The sequence below is a fragment of the Ictalurus furcatus genome, chromosome 9, assembly GCF_023375685.1.
Source record: "Ictalurus furcatus strain D&B chromosome 9, Billie_1.0, whole genome shotgun sequence".
Lineage (NCBI taxonomy): Eukaryota > Metazoa > Chordata > Actinopteri > Siluriformes > Ictaluridae > Ictalurus > Ictalurus furcatus.
In genome coordinates, this window is record NC_071263.1 from 9,205,653 (window position 1) to 9,222,105 (window position 16,453).

General features: G+C 41.6%; 1 protein-coding gene across 2 annotated transcripts; it reads right to left on the reverse strand.

Annotated features, from left to right (window-relative positions):
- Positions 1-7,605: 7,605 nt before the first annotated feature.
- On the reverse strand, positions 7,606-15,021 carry zbtb42 (zinc finger and BTB domain containing 42). 2 transcript variants are annotated; one of them, XM_053633538.1, is made up of 2 exons: positions 13,996-15,021; positions 7,606-12,663 (listed from the first exon to the last, which is right to left on the reverse strand). In XM_053633538.1, the coding sequence occupies exon 2, from the start codon at positions 12,647-12,649 to the stop codon at positions 11,108-11,110; it is 1,542 nt and encodes a 513-aa protein (XP_053489513.1). In that variant the 5' UTR covers positions 12,650-12,663; positions 13,996-15,021; the 3' UTR covers positions 7,606-11,107. The 2 variants fall into 2 exon arrangements, with proteins under 2 accessions (XP_053489513.1, XP_053489515.1); XM_053633540.1 differs by lacking the exon at positions 13,996-15,021 and adding an exon at positions 13,087-13,116.
- Between the last annotated feature and the right edge of the window lie 1,432 nt (positions 15,022-16,453).

The window sequence follows — 16,453 nt, forward strand, 5'->3', positions numbered from 1 at the left end:
AATATGGGTTAGTTAAAGAAGTGACAGCTGTGCACTCCTCAACCTTCTGCTCGCACGAGGTCACAACACAAGGCAGATACACACTGTCTAATGTCATATATGTTGACTTGTCATATAGCTTGACTGAAAATGTAAACTTTTAAACACTATTTTTGTATACTTTCATGGTGAAATATCAAGTTATATTGCGGTGCAATAGTCCGTTTGTTGGAATCAGAATTGGCAGAATAAGATACCATTTATAAGGAATTTCACTGGGCATCTACTCACACAGATAGAAATACTAAGATATAAATTATACAATGTAGTGTTGGTTTTGCATGTTCTTGCCATGTTATGCACCTTCCACCTTCTAAAATATGCCCGTAGGTCAGTTGGTGGCTTTAAATTCTCCTTTAGGTGTGGGTTTGAATGTGACGGTATGCCTGCCTTGCACCCAGTGATTCACCACCCCCCTGACCAAGATAAAGCAGCTACCGAAAAGGAATGAAAAAAGAAGAAGAAGAAAAAAAGAAGAAGAGTGGAATCTATCCATCCATCCATTTTCTGTACTGCTTTTCCTACAGAGGGTTGTGAGGGAGCCTGGAGCCTATCCCAGGGAACTCCTGGTACAAGACAAGGACACCCTGGACGTGGGTGTGAATCCATCACAAGGCACAATCTCACACACTAACGCCAATCAGCCAACAACACATGTCTTTGGACTAGGGGAGGAAATCGGAGTACCCGGAGGAAACCCCCAAAGCATGGGGAGAACATGCAAACCTCACGCACACAGGGTGTAGATGGGATTTGGCTCCCAACCCTGGAGGTAACGTGCTAACCTCTAATCCATCATGCCCCCACTGTGTCTACTGTTTTTGCAGGATGTATAGATTGAATATAGTGTAGTTAGTTATTGTGGATAGCTCTGCCAACTCACAGCTCCAGGGTCCCTGGTTCGATCCTGAGCTTAGGTTACTGTCTGTTCAGTGTGTGTTTGTATGTGCACTGATGGTACTCTTAGTCCCGGGGCGCACGGTGGCTTAGTGGTTAGCACGTTCGCCGCACACCTCCAGTTTGGGGGTTCGATTCCCACCGTGGCCCTGTGTGTTCGGAGTTTGCATGTTCTCCCCGTGCTGCGGGGGTTTCCTCCGGGTACTCCGGTTTCCTCCCCCAGTCCAAAGACATGCGTGGTAGGCTGATTGGCATGTCCAAAGTGTCCAAAGTGTCCATAGTGTATGAATGGGTGTGTGAATGTGTATGTGATTGTGCCCTGTAATGGATTGGCACGCTGTCCAGTGTGTACCCCGCCTTGTGCCCGATGCTCCCTGGGATAGGCTCCAGGTTTCCCCGTGACCCTGAAAAGGATAAAGCAGTATAGTAGATGGATGGATGGATGGACTCTTAGTCCCTTACCTAGCGAACTAGCATGAGGATGTGTTTTCGATAGCGAATAAAAAGCACTTCTATAAACTTCACAGTATATTCCATATTTTAAAGTGTGGTAATCCATGCAAATGATAAGTTATAATAAGTCGGTCAAGTCGAGATTTACATTGGTCAGTCTTCTGATGATTAAACTGACACCCATTCAGGAGCACGAGTAGGATATGAGTGAAATACCACATTTTTTGTGTTCTAGTACGAACACTTTATTAATAAATCCGTTGATATCCAGCTCAATAAATGAGGCCCAATATGCGTATATTAAACCATATTTACAGTTACAGGTTATATAGAAAGTTTTTTTTTTTTTAAACTGCAGGTGACTGAGAATAATAGACACTATGCCTTTGTCCTTATGCAATTTTTTTTAGATGAATTAAGTAGAAATTAATTAAATACACAAGTCATTTGTGACATATACTGGAATTTAGTCATTTTTTGTTGTTCAGGATATGATCAAAAAATGATTCATTACGAAGTTCTTGGTTTTGGGATTATACAGTATTATTTATGAATTTGAATTATCAGTAGGAGAAATTAATTCATTATGCAATAATTGGGGTACGTACTGGAATTTATAACCTATAATTTATGTATGGAGAGGAGGATGTGTTGTATAGAAATGACTTATGTTTGTTAAAGGTAAACAAAAAAAAAGAAAAGAAAAAAGATTTGACAGCATGCCTAGGCTTTGACAGTGTGTGGGTCACTTTCCTGCATGGACTCTTGTTTGCAGCTCAGAGTGTGTGTGTATGTGTGTGTGTGTGTGCACGTCTCTGCATGTTTAGGGGCATCGCTTCTTTTCAAGTGTGACCACCTGTCTTTTGTTGTGAGGTAAATAAATTAATAAATGTGGCCAGGCACCAGCTGTCCCTGGCAGTGCGTTCAGAGGTCAAGGGCTCCCACCGCTGGCCTCACGAGGTGAAGATGTCCAAGTTTTCAACTTCGCTTTCCCTTCCAAAGACTTCCCACTGCCCAGGGAATACATGCAAATGGGCCAGCTCTGGTTAAATGGAAATTACATGAGCATTTTTGATCAGCGAGGGCAAAAACACAACTAATTAAGTCAAAACTATGCGAGATAAGGCTTGAATACATAAACAATGTAAGTCTGTGTAAGTCTCGGGTATTTTTTTTTGTTTTGTTTAAAGTTAATACGAATGTCTGTGAAGGCGCTCATTCATTGAGGTCATTTGTACTGTGTGCTAATAGTAACGTTAAGTGAGTTGCTAAAGCAGGGGTTCTCAAACATTTTGCAGCCCCTTTAATTGTAACATAAATGAATTACTATGTGTATAATAATATGTTGGCTATTTTTTGCAGCTATACTGATTTTTATTCTTATTTCTTATGCTTTTTTTTTTATTGTGGTTTCCATTCATCCATCCATTTGCTGTACAACTTATCCTGCACAGGGTCGTGGGGAGCCTGGAGCCTATCCCCTATTTCACATTCACACACTGTGGCCAATGTGGAAATGCCAATCAGCCAACAACGCATGTCTTTGGACTGGGGGGAGGAAACCGGAGTACCTGGAGGAAACCCCCAAAGCACGCGGAGAACACGCAAACTCCGCGCACACAGGTCAGAGGCGGGATTTGAACCTCCAACCCCGGAAGTGCGAGGCAGTCATATAGACTGACTGTAAGAATTCAATCGTATTTATAGTAACTGTAGCATGGTATTTCTTACTGTACGTGTCTCTGCTCAATAATTCGATGGCTGATGAGGCTTAGAAGTTCCTTTATTTTTGCAGTTAGCACACTACATGCTGAAAAGCTTCATACAAATAAAATTCAAATGTTATATCGATGACTGTGTCTAACTACAAAGAGCCAAAGCTCACTAAAGAGGACTAGGTTTTAAATAAAAAAAACTTTTGCTCCACATACCCCTGCTGTACTAAATCTGACGCTTCACATACAACCCCAATTCCAAAAAGGTTGGGACGCAGTGTAAAATGTAAAAAAAAATGTAAATAAAAATAGAATGCAATGATTTGCAAATCTCATAAACCCATGTGTTATTCACAATAGAACATAGAAAACATATCAAATGTTTAAACTGAGGAAATGTACCATTTTAAGGAAAAAGTAAGGTCATTTTGAATTTGATAGCCGCAACACGTCTCAAAAAAATTGGGACGGGGCAACAAAAGGCTGGAAAAGTAAGCGTTACTAAAAACAAACAGCTGAAGGAAGATTTTGTAACTAATTAGGTTAATTGCCAACAGGTCAGTAACATGATTGGGTATTAAAAAAAAAGAGTATCTTAGAGAGGCAGAGTCTCTCAGAAGTAAAGATGGGATGGAATCTGGATGGAAGCATACAGTATGTTGCTCTAAAACTTGGATATACCTTTCAGCATTGATGGTGCCTTTCCAGATGTGCAAGCTGCCCGTTCCATAGGCACTAATGCACTCCCATACCATCAGAGATGCAGGCTTTTGAACTGGGCACTATGGCTTCTTTTGAACTGAGCAATATGGCTATTTCTTTGCATGTTAGAGCTTTATCCAGCATTTGTGGATGACATGGGAACAGTATTCACAGACAATGAGTTCTGGAGGTGTTTCTGAGCCCATGCAGTGATTTCCATTACAGAATCATACCTGTTTTTAATGCAGTGCCGCCTGAGGGCCCGAAGAACACGGGCATGCAGTATTGATTTTCACCCTTGTCCCATGCGCACAGAGATTTCTCCAGATTCTCGGAATCTTTTGATGATATTACGTACTGTAGATGATGAGATATTCATAGTCTTCGCAATTTTACGTTGAGGAACATTATTCTGAAATTGTTCCACAAATTCTAGACGCAGTTTTTCGCAGATTGGTGAACCTCTGCTCATTTTTACTTCTGAAAGACTCTGCCTCTCTAGCGTACTCTTTTTATACCCAATCATACTGACCTGTTGCCAATTAACCTCCTGCTGTTTCTTTTTAGTAACACTTACTGTTCCAGCCTTTTGTTGCCCCCGTCCTATCGTTTTTGAGACGTGTTGCGGCCATCACATTCAAAATGACCTTATTTTTTCCTTAAAATGGTACATTTCCTCAGTTTAAACATTTGATATGTTTTCTATGTTCTACTGTGAATAACACATGGGTTTATGAGATTTGAAAATCATTGCATTCTGTTTTTATTGATATTTTTTTACATTTCACACAGCGTCCCAACTTTGTTAGAATTGGGGTTGTATATCTCTATTATACCTTAATGTAAACATAACAGGCCTGAATAGTATAGCATAGATATAGCAGGCTTTAATGACACTTTAATCAAATCCTAATGTTATTACAAAAGATAACACTTACAAATAACACTCTTGAAAAACCCATTAGTTCCTTGTTCATATACTAAAGCCATTTAATTCTTAATATCTAGGAAACATGTACATAAATACCATTTGGCACTTACAGTAACTTTGACGATTAACCTAACCCTCGGTGAGTTGGGATTTCCACCACTGTAACAAAATTTTAAAATCATGGACCCCTTGGATATGCTTCACTGCCCCACTTTGAGAACCACTATGCTATTTGCTATAGGTCACCAGGCCTGTTCCTGTAGATCTACCTTCCTAAAGACTTTCCCTCCAACCATACCTGTGCCCAGATAACCATCTAATCATTGCCTTAAGAAGTTCTTGATCAACTAAAAGTCTGTTAGATTTTGGTTGGATCTCAAGGCTTTGGTGACCACTGCTATAGGATCTCTAAGTGTCTTGAAAACATGTACAACTCTTCAAGTCAACATGATTACATAAGAACGAGGGCGAAAACACGTCAAAATAGCAAAATTCGATGTACGCATAGTGTATGAATGCATAAACAACGGTAGACTTTTATTCTGTTTAAAGTTGATATGGATCGCAAAGAGTTACAACTACACTAGAGCTGTTCAGGCAACCTCTTGAGCCACCTCTTTGAGGTGTAGAAGACCTTCCCAGCGCTACACCCTTATTTACACTCTAGAGGCAAACCGCTACATAGTCAGGTGCTGCTTTGGGTTGCCCACATCACGCTGGTTTCTAGTGAGAACACTGAAACCACAGGAGATAATAAGGAGGCCAATACTACTACTACTACTATCTGAAGACAAAGGGGTTATTGGGATAAAGCGTGGGATGCTGGGGGGATGTTTGTGTGTGTTTGTAAAGTTTGTATGCTCTTGATGGGGGGGTAGGGCTGTGGGAATCGCATATCCATGCCACTGGATTTCTTTAGATGCGCCGCCAAAGAATAATTAGGAGCCCACTTACTGAAAAATGACCACTCAGTTTTCAAATTAGATACGCATTTTCCTCTCCCTTGGTGCTCCTGTTTGTTTGTTTGCTGAATGCAAATGATCCAGGAAGTTCTTTTTTACTGAAAAATTACTCATTATGCTTAGTAAGATGTGTGTCGGTTTCTGCGTAGCTCATAACAATAACAAGCACTTGAATGTGAAAGCATTCTCAGTCCTTCAAAGGGAAAAATCAAATATCCACACGTAGAAATAATAGTTCAGAAATCGAGTAGGTCATAAATCCAGCTGCTTTCACCATTCGAGTTCAAAATCCAGAATAATAGTACATAATGAGCAAATTTGAAAGAGCCTTATGTCATACATTATCAGTGAAAATGCTGTCAACGCTCCAACTTATTTCGAGTGTTGGTAAATATGCGCAAAACTGTTTTATTAAAACGTTTTAAAACAGCCTCTTTTTTTTTTTTTAAAGAACAAAGCAAATCAATGCAAACTTTATTTCTTCATGGTTTGGATGAAGTACTAACAGACAACAATGATCTTCTAATCCGTGAAAAACGTGTTCTAGCAGTTTCTCCACCTAATTTTTTTAAATGTCCTGGACCAAACCCCCTTTGACCTTCACAACCTCGCTTCTGGAGGTCATCACACTTACATAATGTACAATTTCATCTTATATTGCGAGGGGTGTGTGGAGTTTGCATGTCTTCCCCGTGCTTTGGGGGTTTCCTCTGGGTACTCAGGTTTCCTCCCCCAGTCCAAAAACGTGTGTTGTAGACTGATTGGCATTTCAAAATTGTCCGTAGTGTGTGAATGGGTGTGTGTGTGTGTGTGAGATTGTGCCCTGCTATGGGTTGGCACCCCGTCCAGGGTGTCTCCTGCCTTGTGCCCTGGGATAGGCTCTAGGCTCCACGTGACCTTGTGTTGGATAAGCGGTACAGAAGATGGATGAATAAATGGATCTTATATTGCATATAAAGTATAAAGTGTTAAATTTTGGCCAGTAGTGACTCCGCCCCCACCCCCATATACACAATTCCCCATTGATCTATGACAACATCTAACAAGTAACAGGAGAAAACATGTAGGAGAAAGAAACAAGGAAGAAACAACAACAACAACAACAACAACAGTATAGTCCCCTTCCCAATCCAGCTGCAGCTATCCATCAAACTGATAGACAGAGAGAGGCAGACAGACAGAGAGAGGCAGACAGACAGAGAGAGGCAGATAGACAGAGAGAGGCAGATAGACAGAGAGAGGCAGACACACAAATTGTTAGCTGATAACGTTAAACCCTTTTGAGATATTAGTCCTTACAGGTATACATTAAAGTTTTTTATTTTTATTTTTTATATATCAGAGAAGTATAAAGTTATTGTGTAACTTTATAAAGGTATGCGTGCGTGTGTGTATACATCCATGTGAATGGCTCTTTTTCATATAGTTAAGCCAAAGTGCTTAAAAATAGTTTCCTACTGTGGTTTCTTTAAAGACTCTGGTTTGATTTTTGATCCAAGGGGACCATTTGACTTGAACCGTCGTTGCAATGTTACATACCATGTAATGTCATCACTTTGGGGGGGGGGGGGGGGGGGTTAAAAGATCATTGCTCACTGTGTTGTCTGTATACAGTAGCACTTCAACCCTTAAACAGCTGATGTTATTTATAAACAGAAACCTGGAGAGATCCTCCTTGACAATACGTCCTTGAAAAGAGGCTCTGGGACAAGGCTTATGTAAAAATTAATAATTCATGTAAAAAAAATGTACTATTGATCTATATATTTCGACAAAAAAAAAAAAAAAAAAACCCAAAAAAGATCGATTCATATTTTGTCAGTTAACAGTACAGTAAAGTACAACAAGAGAAAAAATACCAGCGTTTCAAACTGTGAAATAACTTACACACATACACACACAGGTATGACATAAAATTCTCTATTTAATCTATACAGAATCGAAATAAAAGTCCTAGCTCAAGATTGTCACTTTTTCCACAGCACACACACGGGTACACGTCAAAAGCGGCAAATAAAAAGCACAAACAAACATAACAGCGTTAATCTGTCAAAAAGAAAAAAAAAAAATAAGGCCAACAAGCTTTTAAAATCAACCAGATTGTCACCTACATTCACTACAGCACTAACGTCAAAGCATCTGTTTCCTATAAAATATACGTTTCTTATCAAAACAATTATATTAAATCTAATGGCACTTCTACAAAGTCTATTAAAAATGTTCTCCGTTTAGTAGCATCTTTCATTACTTAAGTCAAACTCAGTAAAATATTTGCACAAGAAAGAAATCAATAAATAACTCTTATGATTATACAGTTTCACAGTCTGAACTTTAGAAGACGATATTCCAGTATTAATGTTTACATACACACTTTCGTTGAAGAAAAACATACTCGTGCCTTAAGTAATGGCTCGATTTTTCAAACCGAAGCACATCTTAGGTGCTCGCGTTATCCATAGTTACGCTCCTGCTGGTCATATGTGATAATATGTTAAATATTGCCTCACTGCTGATCACACGACTGCATCCGAACAGGAAGTGACTTCAAGTATGACGCACCAGTTTCCTCTACGTACTATACACAGCCTAATATTATAATATCGGATTCTGTTCTTTTAACATTTTGCAAGATTTTATGTCATAAAAACACTCTTATTGTACCTTCAATTCAAACATGAAAAGCAAACACAAATCTTACCACCTTGTGTTGCTTCTTCTTTTTTTTTTTTTTTGCGCCATTAGTAACAGAATGAATAATTACAGGCCCACAGTAATGCCCGATAATGAATTTGCTGTTGGATTAATGTGTCGACAAGGCACATACTGTGTAGATCGAGTCCATGCATATTACTTCAACATAGGAATCTGACTCCATTGAGATTCATATCAACACACGCATTTCAAATAAAGCACCTACAACAATTCATCAGTATTAGCTGCATCAAATCTGAAAAAGACCTAGGGTTGCGTCTCAATCCGCGCCCGAGTTCGGTAGTCGGGCCATTTTAAGGGCTGTCTCAATCGCTAAATCATTCCAGCGTACCAGAACGTTGGCTCCCTAAAAAATCCCAAAATGCACCACAAAAACCAAGGAGCACCGATGCTCACGACGTTCCCTTACTGGAAATGACATCATGTTTTCCGAAGCCTACAAATGTACGTAGCTTGTTATCGTTGTGGCTCTCAAATGATTACTTACATTAGTGATTTTTAACCATATATGGTTTGTTTGAGTCGAACGACTTTTAAGTGTTTAATGATTTAAAAAAAAAAAATCCCCTAGCTAGCCTACAATCCTGATTGAAGTACCATGCCAGAAACATGTTTGCGCTTATGCTAACACTCTTACATGACATATAATGTCAGAAACATTAGGCCACTGTGACATTTATGTCATATGACATACTGATTCATGACCTAGGGAGCTGATTGAGATGCACCCCCACTTTCCAGTTCTACCTAGTAATAATATAAGTACACCATTCTCTGAATAAGAGTTGTTCTAGTAAGTTCCACTAATTTCCAATGTTCCACAGAGAACTTCCAACTGAAGCCCCTTAAACATACACGGAGCTCGGACAAACTTAAACGAATTCAAAGCTACTTTTTAAACAGCTGCCCAACAAATGTGCAACAAAGACTAAACGGTTTCAGAGTGTAGTCTCGTCAGTGAGAATCGCACGCGTATGCTCACATCCTTACCCACTCTAATGTTTCGGTTATATCGTTTTTGCAGGAAATATTGCGATAAACAGCACTGGTGGCAGAAACTTGTGTTTGGAACACTTCCAATAGTTTTAGAGCAGAACGTGATTTGTTACTCACTAAATAAATACCTGGGATAATGTATTTTTTTTTTTTTTTTAAATTGTAGGGACTGTTCAGCTATTACGAGTCTTGTTGACATTGTGCTTCTGGATCTGCTACATCTGTCACGGCGTTACAGCATTACAGGCTTTAAAACAGACCAACAAAACAAGGGAAGACTTCGACTTCGTAAGTCAAGAGATTTGAGATTCCAGATGTTGTCAAAGAGAACAAAGATAAATAAAAATGCATATTTACAATAAATATACAGTTAGAAATAGCAGCCTACAGAACATCAGTGTTGTATGTACAGTCTATGTATGCACGAAGCAAGTGCGTCTTAGCGTTTCTGGAGTCAACTCTTGACGAACAGTGATTAAAAATGGCTTATCTACACAAGTTACAGTGAAATGATAAACCATATGATGATATACAGCAACTGATTTTTTTTTTTACAATCAATCCATTCAGTGTAGCCGAAACAGTACCCATAGGACATATTAGGAACTAGCACAACTGTCTATACTTCAGATGTTTACAGTAAACCCTGAACCAACAGAACTAATAAATAATTCTAATCAAGTTTTCTCAGGAAAAAAAAAAAAAAAATGAAACGGTATTACGTGGATTTTTAGTGCTTCTTGTCATTATAACGAAACAAAACGAAAAACCCCTAAACTTAACCAACACAAATAACTCAAAAGTGTTAGGTTGGACGAAAGGAGAAAGTTAATGAAAAGATATAAAGTCTCTAACATTCATGTTCCACCAGAATTTTTTTTTTTTTTTTTTTTGTCAAATTGTTAGTGTTTCCAGATAATAGGATTAATAAAGACCCACCAAAATGAACACAATGCTAGCTAATTCATTTTAAAAAATGGGCTCCATCCAGAGTTCCCATAGAACAAACTCGCTTATTTTTAGTTACTGCAGAAAAAAACTGCGATAGTTATAATAAAGGTAGTAGTTTGGCCTTGCAAAACTACCTGCACATTTTATTACTTCAGAAACCAATTCAAGAGGAAAAACACATGACCCTGTTTCCCCCGAAGTGATGACGAAGCGACAGCCAAATGATTGCCAACTTCTCGGCTATTCCGGCTTCAGCAAATAAGACTTGAACCCGAACAGAAATCTGTGAATTATGAAGCTATGACTGAATCCGTTTGCTGATATCGCTTAACCTACGTTTCAATTTCTCGCTTCGAAACAATGTTTCATCCGTTCGGTGAAATGCACTTACTTCAGAACTTGTACTCTTATATTGTTGACATGACACGACAAAAAACAAAACAAAACAAAAAAACCCTCATATTTATCATTTAAACTTCAGAAGACGCTGCCAGTGACTGACCAAGTGCATCAAAAACCTTCACTTCACACTTCTCCATTGGATGGAGGGACTGCAATAGGACCTTTAAGTCCTAAACTCTGCATTAAAACACTTTCCAATTTTAAGTTGTAACATATCTACAGCCAATCGAGTGCATAGTCACCAAACACCACCGTGGCGTAGGGTTTAGAGAAGGACACCCTTCTATGCTTAAATACTTTATATACGTAGGTCACAAACTGCCTTTGGGAGTAGAAAAGGAGTGTGCTTATCCGATCGAGAGGGTCTTGACGAGGGCGCAGTGGAACTTGCGGATATGGCGGTACAGGTCTCCAGACTGTGTGAAGCGGCGCTCGCACCACTTGCAGGCGTGAGGTTTCTCACGCGTGTGCACTACGGCGTGCCTACTCAGGTTGTGCGAGTACTGGAAGCTCTTGCCGCACGTGGCACACGTGTAGGGCTTCTCGCCCGAGTGCGTGCGTTCGTGCCGCTTTAATGTGTATGCGCATGAGAAGGTCTTTCCACACTGAGCACAGGTGGGCACCGAAGCGTCGGGTGAGAGCTTGGTGCGGGCGCCCTCCCGCTCGCGGAAGTGCGAGCTGAGGTGCGGCTGCAGAGCATGAGGTGTTGGGAATGCCTTACTGCATAGGGGGCACACACACACTGGAACAGTGCCTGTTGGTGGCAGGAGCACGGTGATGTCCGTGGAGGCCAGCTCATCGTCGTCCTCTTCCTCCTCACTGTGTACTTCTCCTCTTCCTCGAGCCTCCTCGCTCCCCTCTCGGCTGTGGCTACGTTCCCTTTGTGCCACTAAGACCCCCACCCTTGCTCTCATCCCCTCCTCCTCTTCATCAGCGTCCAACCCCACCACCTCCTCCTCTTCGTCCTCCATCATCAGGTGCTCCTCCGGGGGCAGCAGAGTGCCATTTTTGCCCCGAAAGAGGGCATCGAACCCTGTCATGGGCACACTATTCCCAAAGCTGGCACCCCCACCCTCCTCCTTCACTGACAGTGTGCCGTGTTCATCTCGAGCGTGCATCTCTATGCCCTGCTGCTGCCTGTCGAGGGCCAGCTGTCCCACATCTCTGCCCGACAGCGCCTTCAAAGACAAGTCCAGCGCACTGTCCGTGTCATCGGTGGCCCGGGACCTTTGGGAGGCACCGCTGACGTCCACATTCGTTTTTCCAGCTGTTCGCACACGGGCCTCGGCCTCGGCTGACACATAATTGACACCTACAAGGTCCGCAGACCCACTGAGGTGACCGTTAGCCTTCTGCCTTGCCAGTGCTGGCCTATCGCAATCTGTGATGTCATCCATGTCCATGTCATCTGCCATTTGGCCTCTCAGGGGGATTTTGCTGGGCTCGATCTCCCTGTCAAGCAAGCTCTCTCTCTCCAGGCAGCTCAGACTCACGCTGTCAACAAGTTTCTCATCCAGACAGCACAGCTCCTTTTCCTTCAGTCTTCCCTTGCACACTTTGACAATGTCATACATATGCAGGTAACTGGCGGCGGCCAGCACGTCCTCCACCGGCAGCGTGCTGAACTCGAGCTTCCCCTCGTACATGAACTCGAGGAGCAAGCTGAACGCCGGCGCAGTCACGATGTCGCTGTTCAGTCGCACCACGTCGTGGGTGTCCAGCTGGTCCCGGTAGAAAAGGTGGAAGTACATGCTGCACGAAGCCAACACGGCCCGGTGCGCACGGAACCGTGCCGCTCCAACCAGCACCGTGCAGTCGCACAGGAAGCCCTGATGGCGCTGCTGACTAAGGCACTGCAGCAAGTGGCGGCTGTGGTCTGGGAACTCCATGCTTCTCTCATAACCTGGCAGGAGAGAACAGGAAAAACCGGATGTTGAATAAACAGGGCGAGGCGTTCAAACAGAGGCGACAAAACAGGCTTAGCAAAGCGTTAGGACCAGAGACCACTGGAGACAAAACACAAGTAAAACCATACAACAGATACAATATATATATGTGTGTGTGTATATATATCAATTATAATAAAACACTGGCACTGGGGACAGAACTGTTTTTAAATACAGAATAACATTAATGCAGAAGGTGCTTCAATCAGTGTGGAACCTCTCTTATAATGAATGAAAACTTTCCCCAAGCCAGACCATACACACATACATACATATACAAACACAACACAGATACGCTTCTAAACGGAAAATACACACGTGTGTAGTCGACATCGGGACGTCTCTATAGTTTATTCCCAGTAAATGAATCAGTACCATACCTTAGAGAAGTCGCTCGTGACTGTGCGCGAAGAAAACACACTAGGCACGCGCCGCTCGCCAAACACACAGCTCGCTCGCGCTCCGAAGCTCGCGACAGAGGAAGAAAGAAAGGGCTCGAGCTTCACGTCCGAGCAGGAAAAAAAAAACCGCACACACAACACACAAGCGAGTGGGTGAACTGGTGGCCCTGTGCGCTAATTATCCCGCAAGCTGTAGAGTCAGCTGCTCTGACATCAGCGCCGTGCAAACGCTACCTCCAGCTGTGCTCGCGTTTACGCCATATGTTACCCGGAATCCGGCGACTAGATAGCGGGGGGACAAGCACGGTTCATATACTGAACTCGTGTGTGTGTGTGTGTTGCACAGAATTTCTTTAATTTTTATTTATTTATTTATTTATTTATTTATTATTACCGATATTCCACTCGGACACTATCACAGCCACACTGATCTCTGCCTGGGGAAAACTTTGCGAGCCTGCACGAGCGCTTTAAAGATCAACTTTTCTTTCTTTCCTTTTAAGTTCGTCGCGTGAAAATCTTCATTACGAAGGAAAATAGTCACAAATATAATCCAACTTTATTGGCGGAGTGAACAGACGCGCCAACGTTTTGTGATGAACAGCAAAAAACACTGCGAGAAAATTGTTTAAATTTTTTTTTTTAAAAGGGTCAGCTAACGAGAAAAAGCTGCACAGTACCTCAGTGTGTGTGTGTGTGTGTGTGTGTGTGTGTGTGTGTGTGTATGTATGTGGAGCTTTTAACGCCGAAGCAACTCGACAACTGCACTGCGCGGAGGTGGTGAACGAGGTAACGCACACACACGCGCGCGCGCGCACACACACACACACGCACGCGCACACAACTTTAAAGCTTCCCGTTTTCGGTATTCCCAAACACAGTACTTACAGAAATGTCGACGCTTTTCTTGCTTCCTCAGATGTTCTGTCGTGTTTTCATGATGTGGGGCCAGATGTCGGCGTCTCTCGGTGCTGCTTTCTCGACTTCTCGGTTGTTGAGCTGCTCTCTCTCTCTCTCTCCCTCTCTCTCTCTCTCCTCTGTCAGGTCGCTAAACGCTGCAATCTCGCGATAACGAGAGCAAGAACCATTGTGCTGTATTTCTGCTTCACCTCACACCGCGGCAGCAAGTCGCTGAGCACACTTCTCCTCACACAGCTGTGCTAATGTGGCACTTTACTCATCCTTCAGTATTAATACACACTCAGACATGAGAGTCATTTGAACAATTCATGACAACAGAAATTATATTCAGTCAAAAATATTAGCCAGAGGTCTACACTTTCTATCGCTGCACTCTGAGAAAACAAACTCCTGTACACAAACGGTACCTTTCCTTGACACTGAGGTGGTAACCTGTTTTACAGGGACTCCTTTAAAGTGTTTTGGTGTTTCAGAGCTTTTTGTACCTGTCCCTTAGTGTTATTGACAACAGTATGGCAGTACAACATTAATAAAAAAAAAAAACAATATTTCTGTTTAAATTTGATAGGACAATATGTACACTCATCTTCCAGTTTATTAGGAACACCTTTACACCTGCACATTTATATATCGTTATCTAATCAGCCAATCATGTGGCAGCGACACAATGTATAAAATCACAGTGGCATGTTTGTTGGGACCAGATGGGCTGGTTTGAGTATTTCAGAAACTGACGATCTCTTGGGGTTTTCACATATAACAGTCTGTAGAGTTTACACAGAATGGTGTGAGGGGGAAAAAAAACGAGAAAAATAAACCCATCCTGTGTGCAAAGGCTGAAACACCTTGTCGATGAGGGAGGTCAGAGGAGAATGAGCAGAAGGGTTTGAGCTGACAAGAAGGATATAGTAAATCAAATAAGCACTCTTTACAACCGTGGTGAGCAGAAAAGCATTTCAGGTGGATGGGCTACAACAGCAGAAGACCACATCAAGTTCCACTCCTGTCAGACAAGAACAAGAATTTGAGGCTATCATGGACTTAGCTAAACTGGACAGTTGAAGACTGGAAAAAGACCAGGTGATTTTTTTCCCCCCTAATCTTCAACTGTCAAAATATTGTGATTGTCCAATTAAATGCTGTGAATGACTACGTCTACCTTGACAGCAGTAATCTAATTATTGACCTAACTCTGATTAAGATAATAATGTGATTAAGGTGTTTACATGAGTTGCTTTTAGAATACTCCTGTCATGTTCCCGTTTTACATGTTATAGAACATAATTAGATTAACAACCCGCGTCATTACGTCACCGCGCCACGCCGTCTGACGTCCCTCCAGAATTTCACGTATCAACATACAGTTGGTTCCGTATACAGTTTTGGGTGTTTTTATTAATTTTTTTACGAACGCTTCAAGTGCAGTTAATTATTTGTCATGCTATACGTGCAAATAGACGACTGCTTGAAGCCGTGGGCTGCGTCTCAAACCGCGTACTTACCATCTATATAGTAGCCGAGATACATGTATTTTTCCCCACTACAGGCCTATAGTAGGCAAGTATGCGGTTTGGGACGCAGCCGAACTCTCTTGTTTGCCGTAAAATGTTGAGAACTGCCGTGTGTGATCGTGTCCTGTCGCAAAATGCAGTGAAAACTCTCACACGTCGTTCAAAATGCGATTAAGGTGTTTACATGTCTGTAATACACGTCCATAATGCGACTAAAACAGGAATTCTCCACATGTCTTAATTCGATTAGAGCTTAATTCATGTATGACCTTAATTAGATTAAGATAAGTAAAAATTGCTGTTCACATGGTAGTTTCTTAATCAAAGTATGGTCTTAATCAGGTTAAGAGTGGATTATTGTTGTCCATGTAAACGCAGCTTATGTGTCGTCCCTGGAAGCGGGTCTTGCTCTACAGTGGCAGAGCATTCGCTGCAGTTGTTAGTTGAAATGTCATAATGACAGATAATTTGGCATTTTTTTAATCAAGCTTTTCAGGAATACATGACATGATGTTGATTTTAAGTGGACGGAGCTAAAGCCTTCTTCAAAGTTTCAGGTAATGCCCTGGTCGCAAGGAGAAAAAAAACAGCGACATAACCACTATGAGTGTTGATATTTGTATAGCTACTGTTTAAAGTTGTTATAGATGAGAAAAGTTATAGATGCCAAGTCACGACTATTACAAATCTATCGAAATTACCATCTATGGATCTACCAGTAATGCTTTAAATGGGGAAGAGATGGTAGCCATGATGGCTTGGAGAATATAGTGACAAAAACATAATTTGTTTGGTAATGGATATGTATTAAAAGAGCGCAGTTACTGGCATACCATTTAGAAGGGTAAATGTGTTGAGCAAACATAGATAGAAGATATCTGGTCCTCCTGAGTAAATGAATATCTGAGGAATTC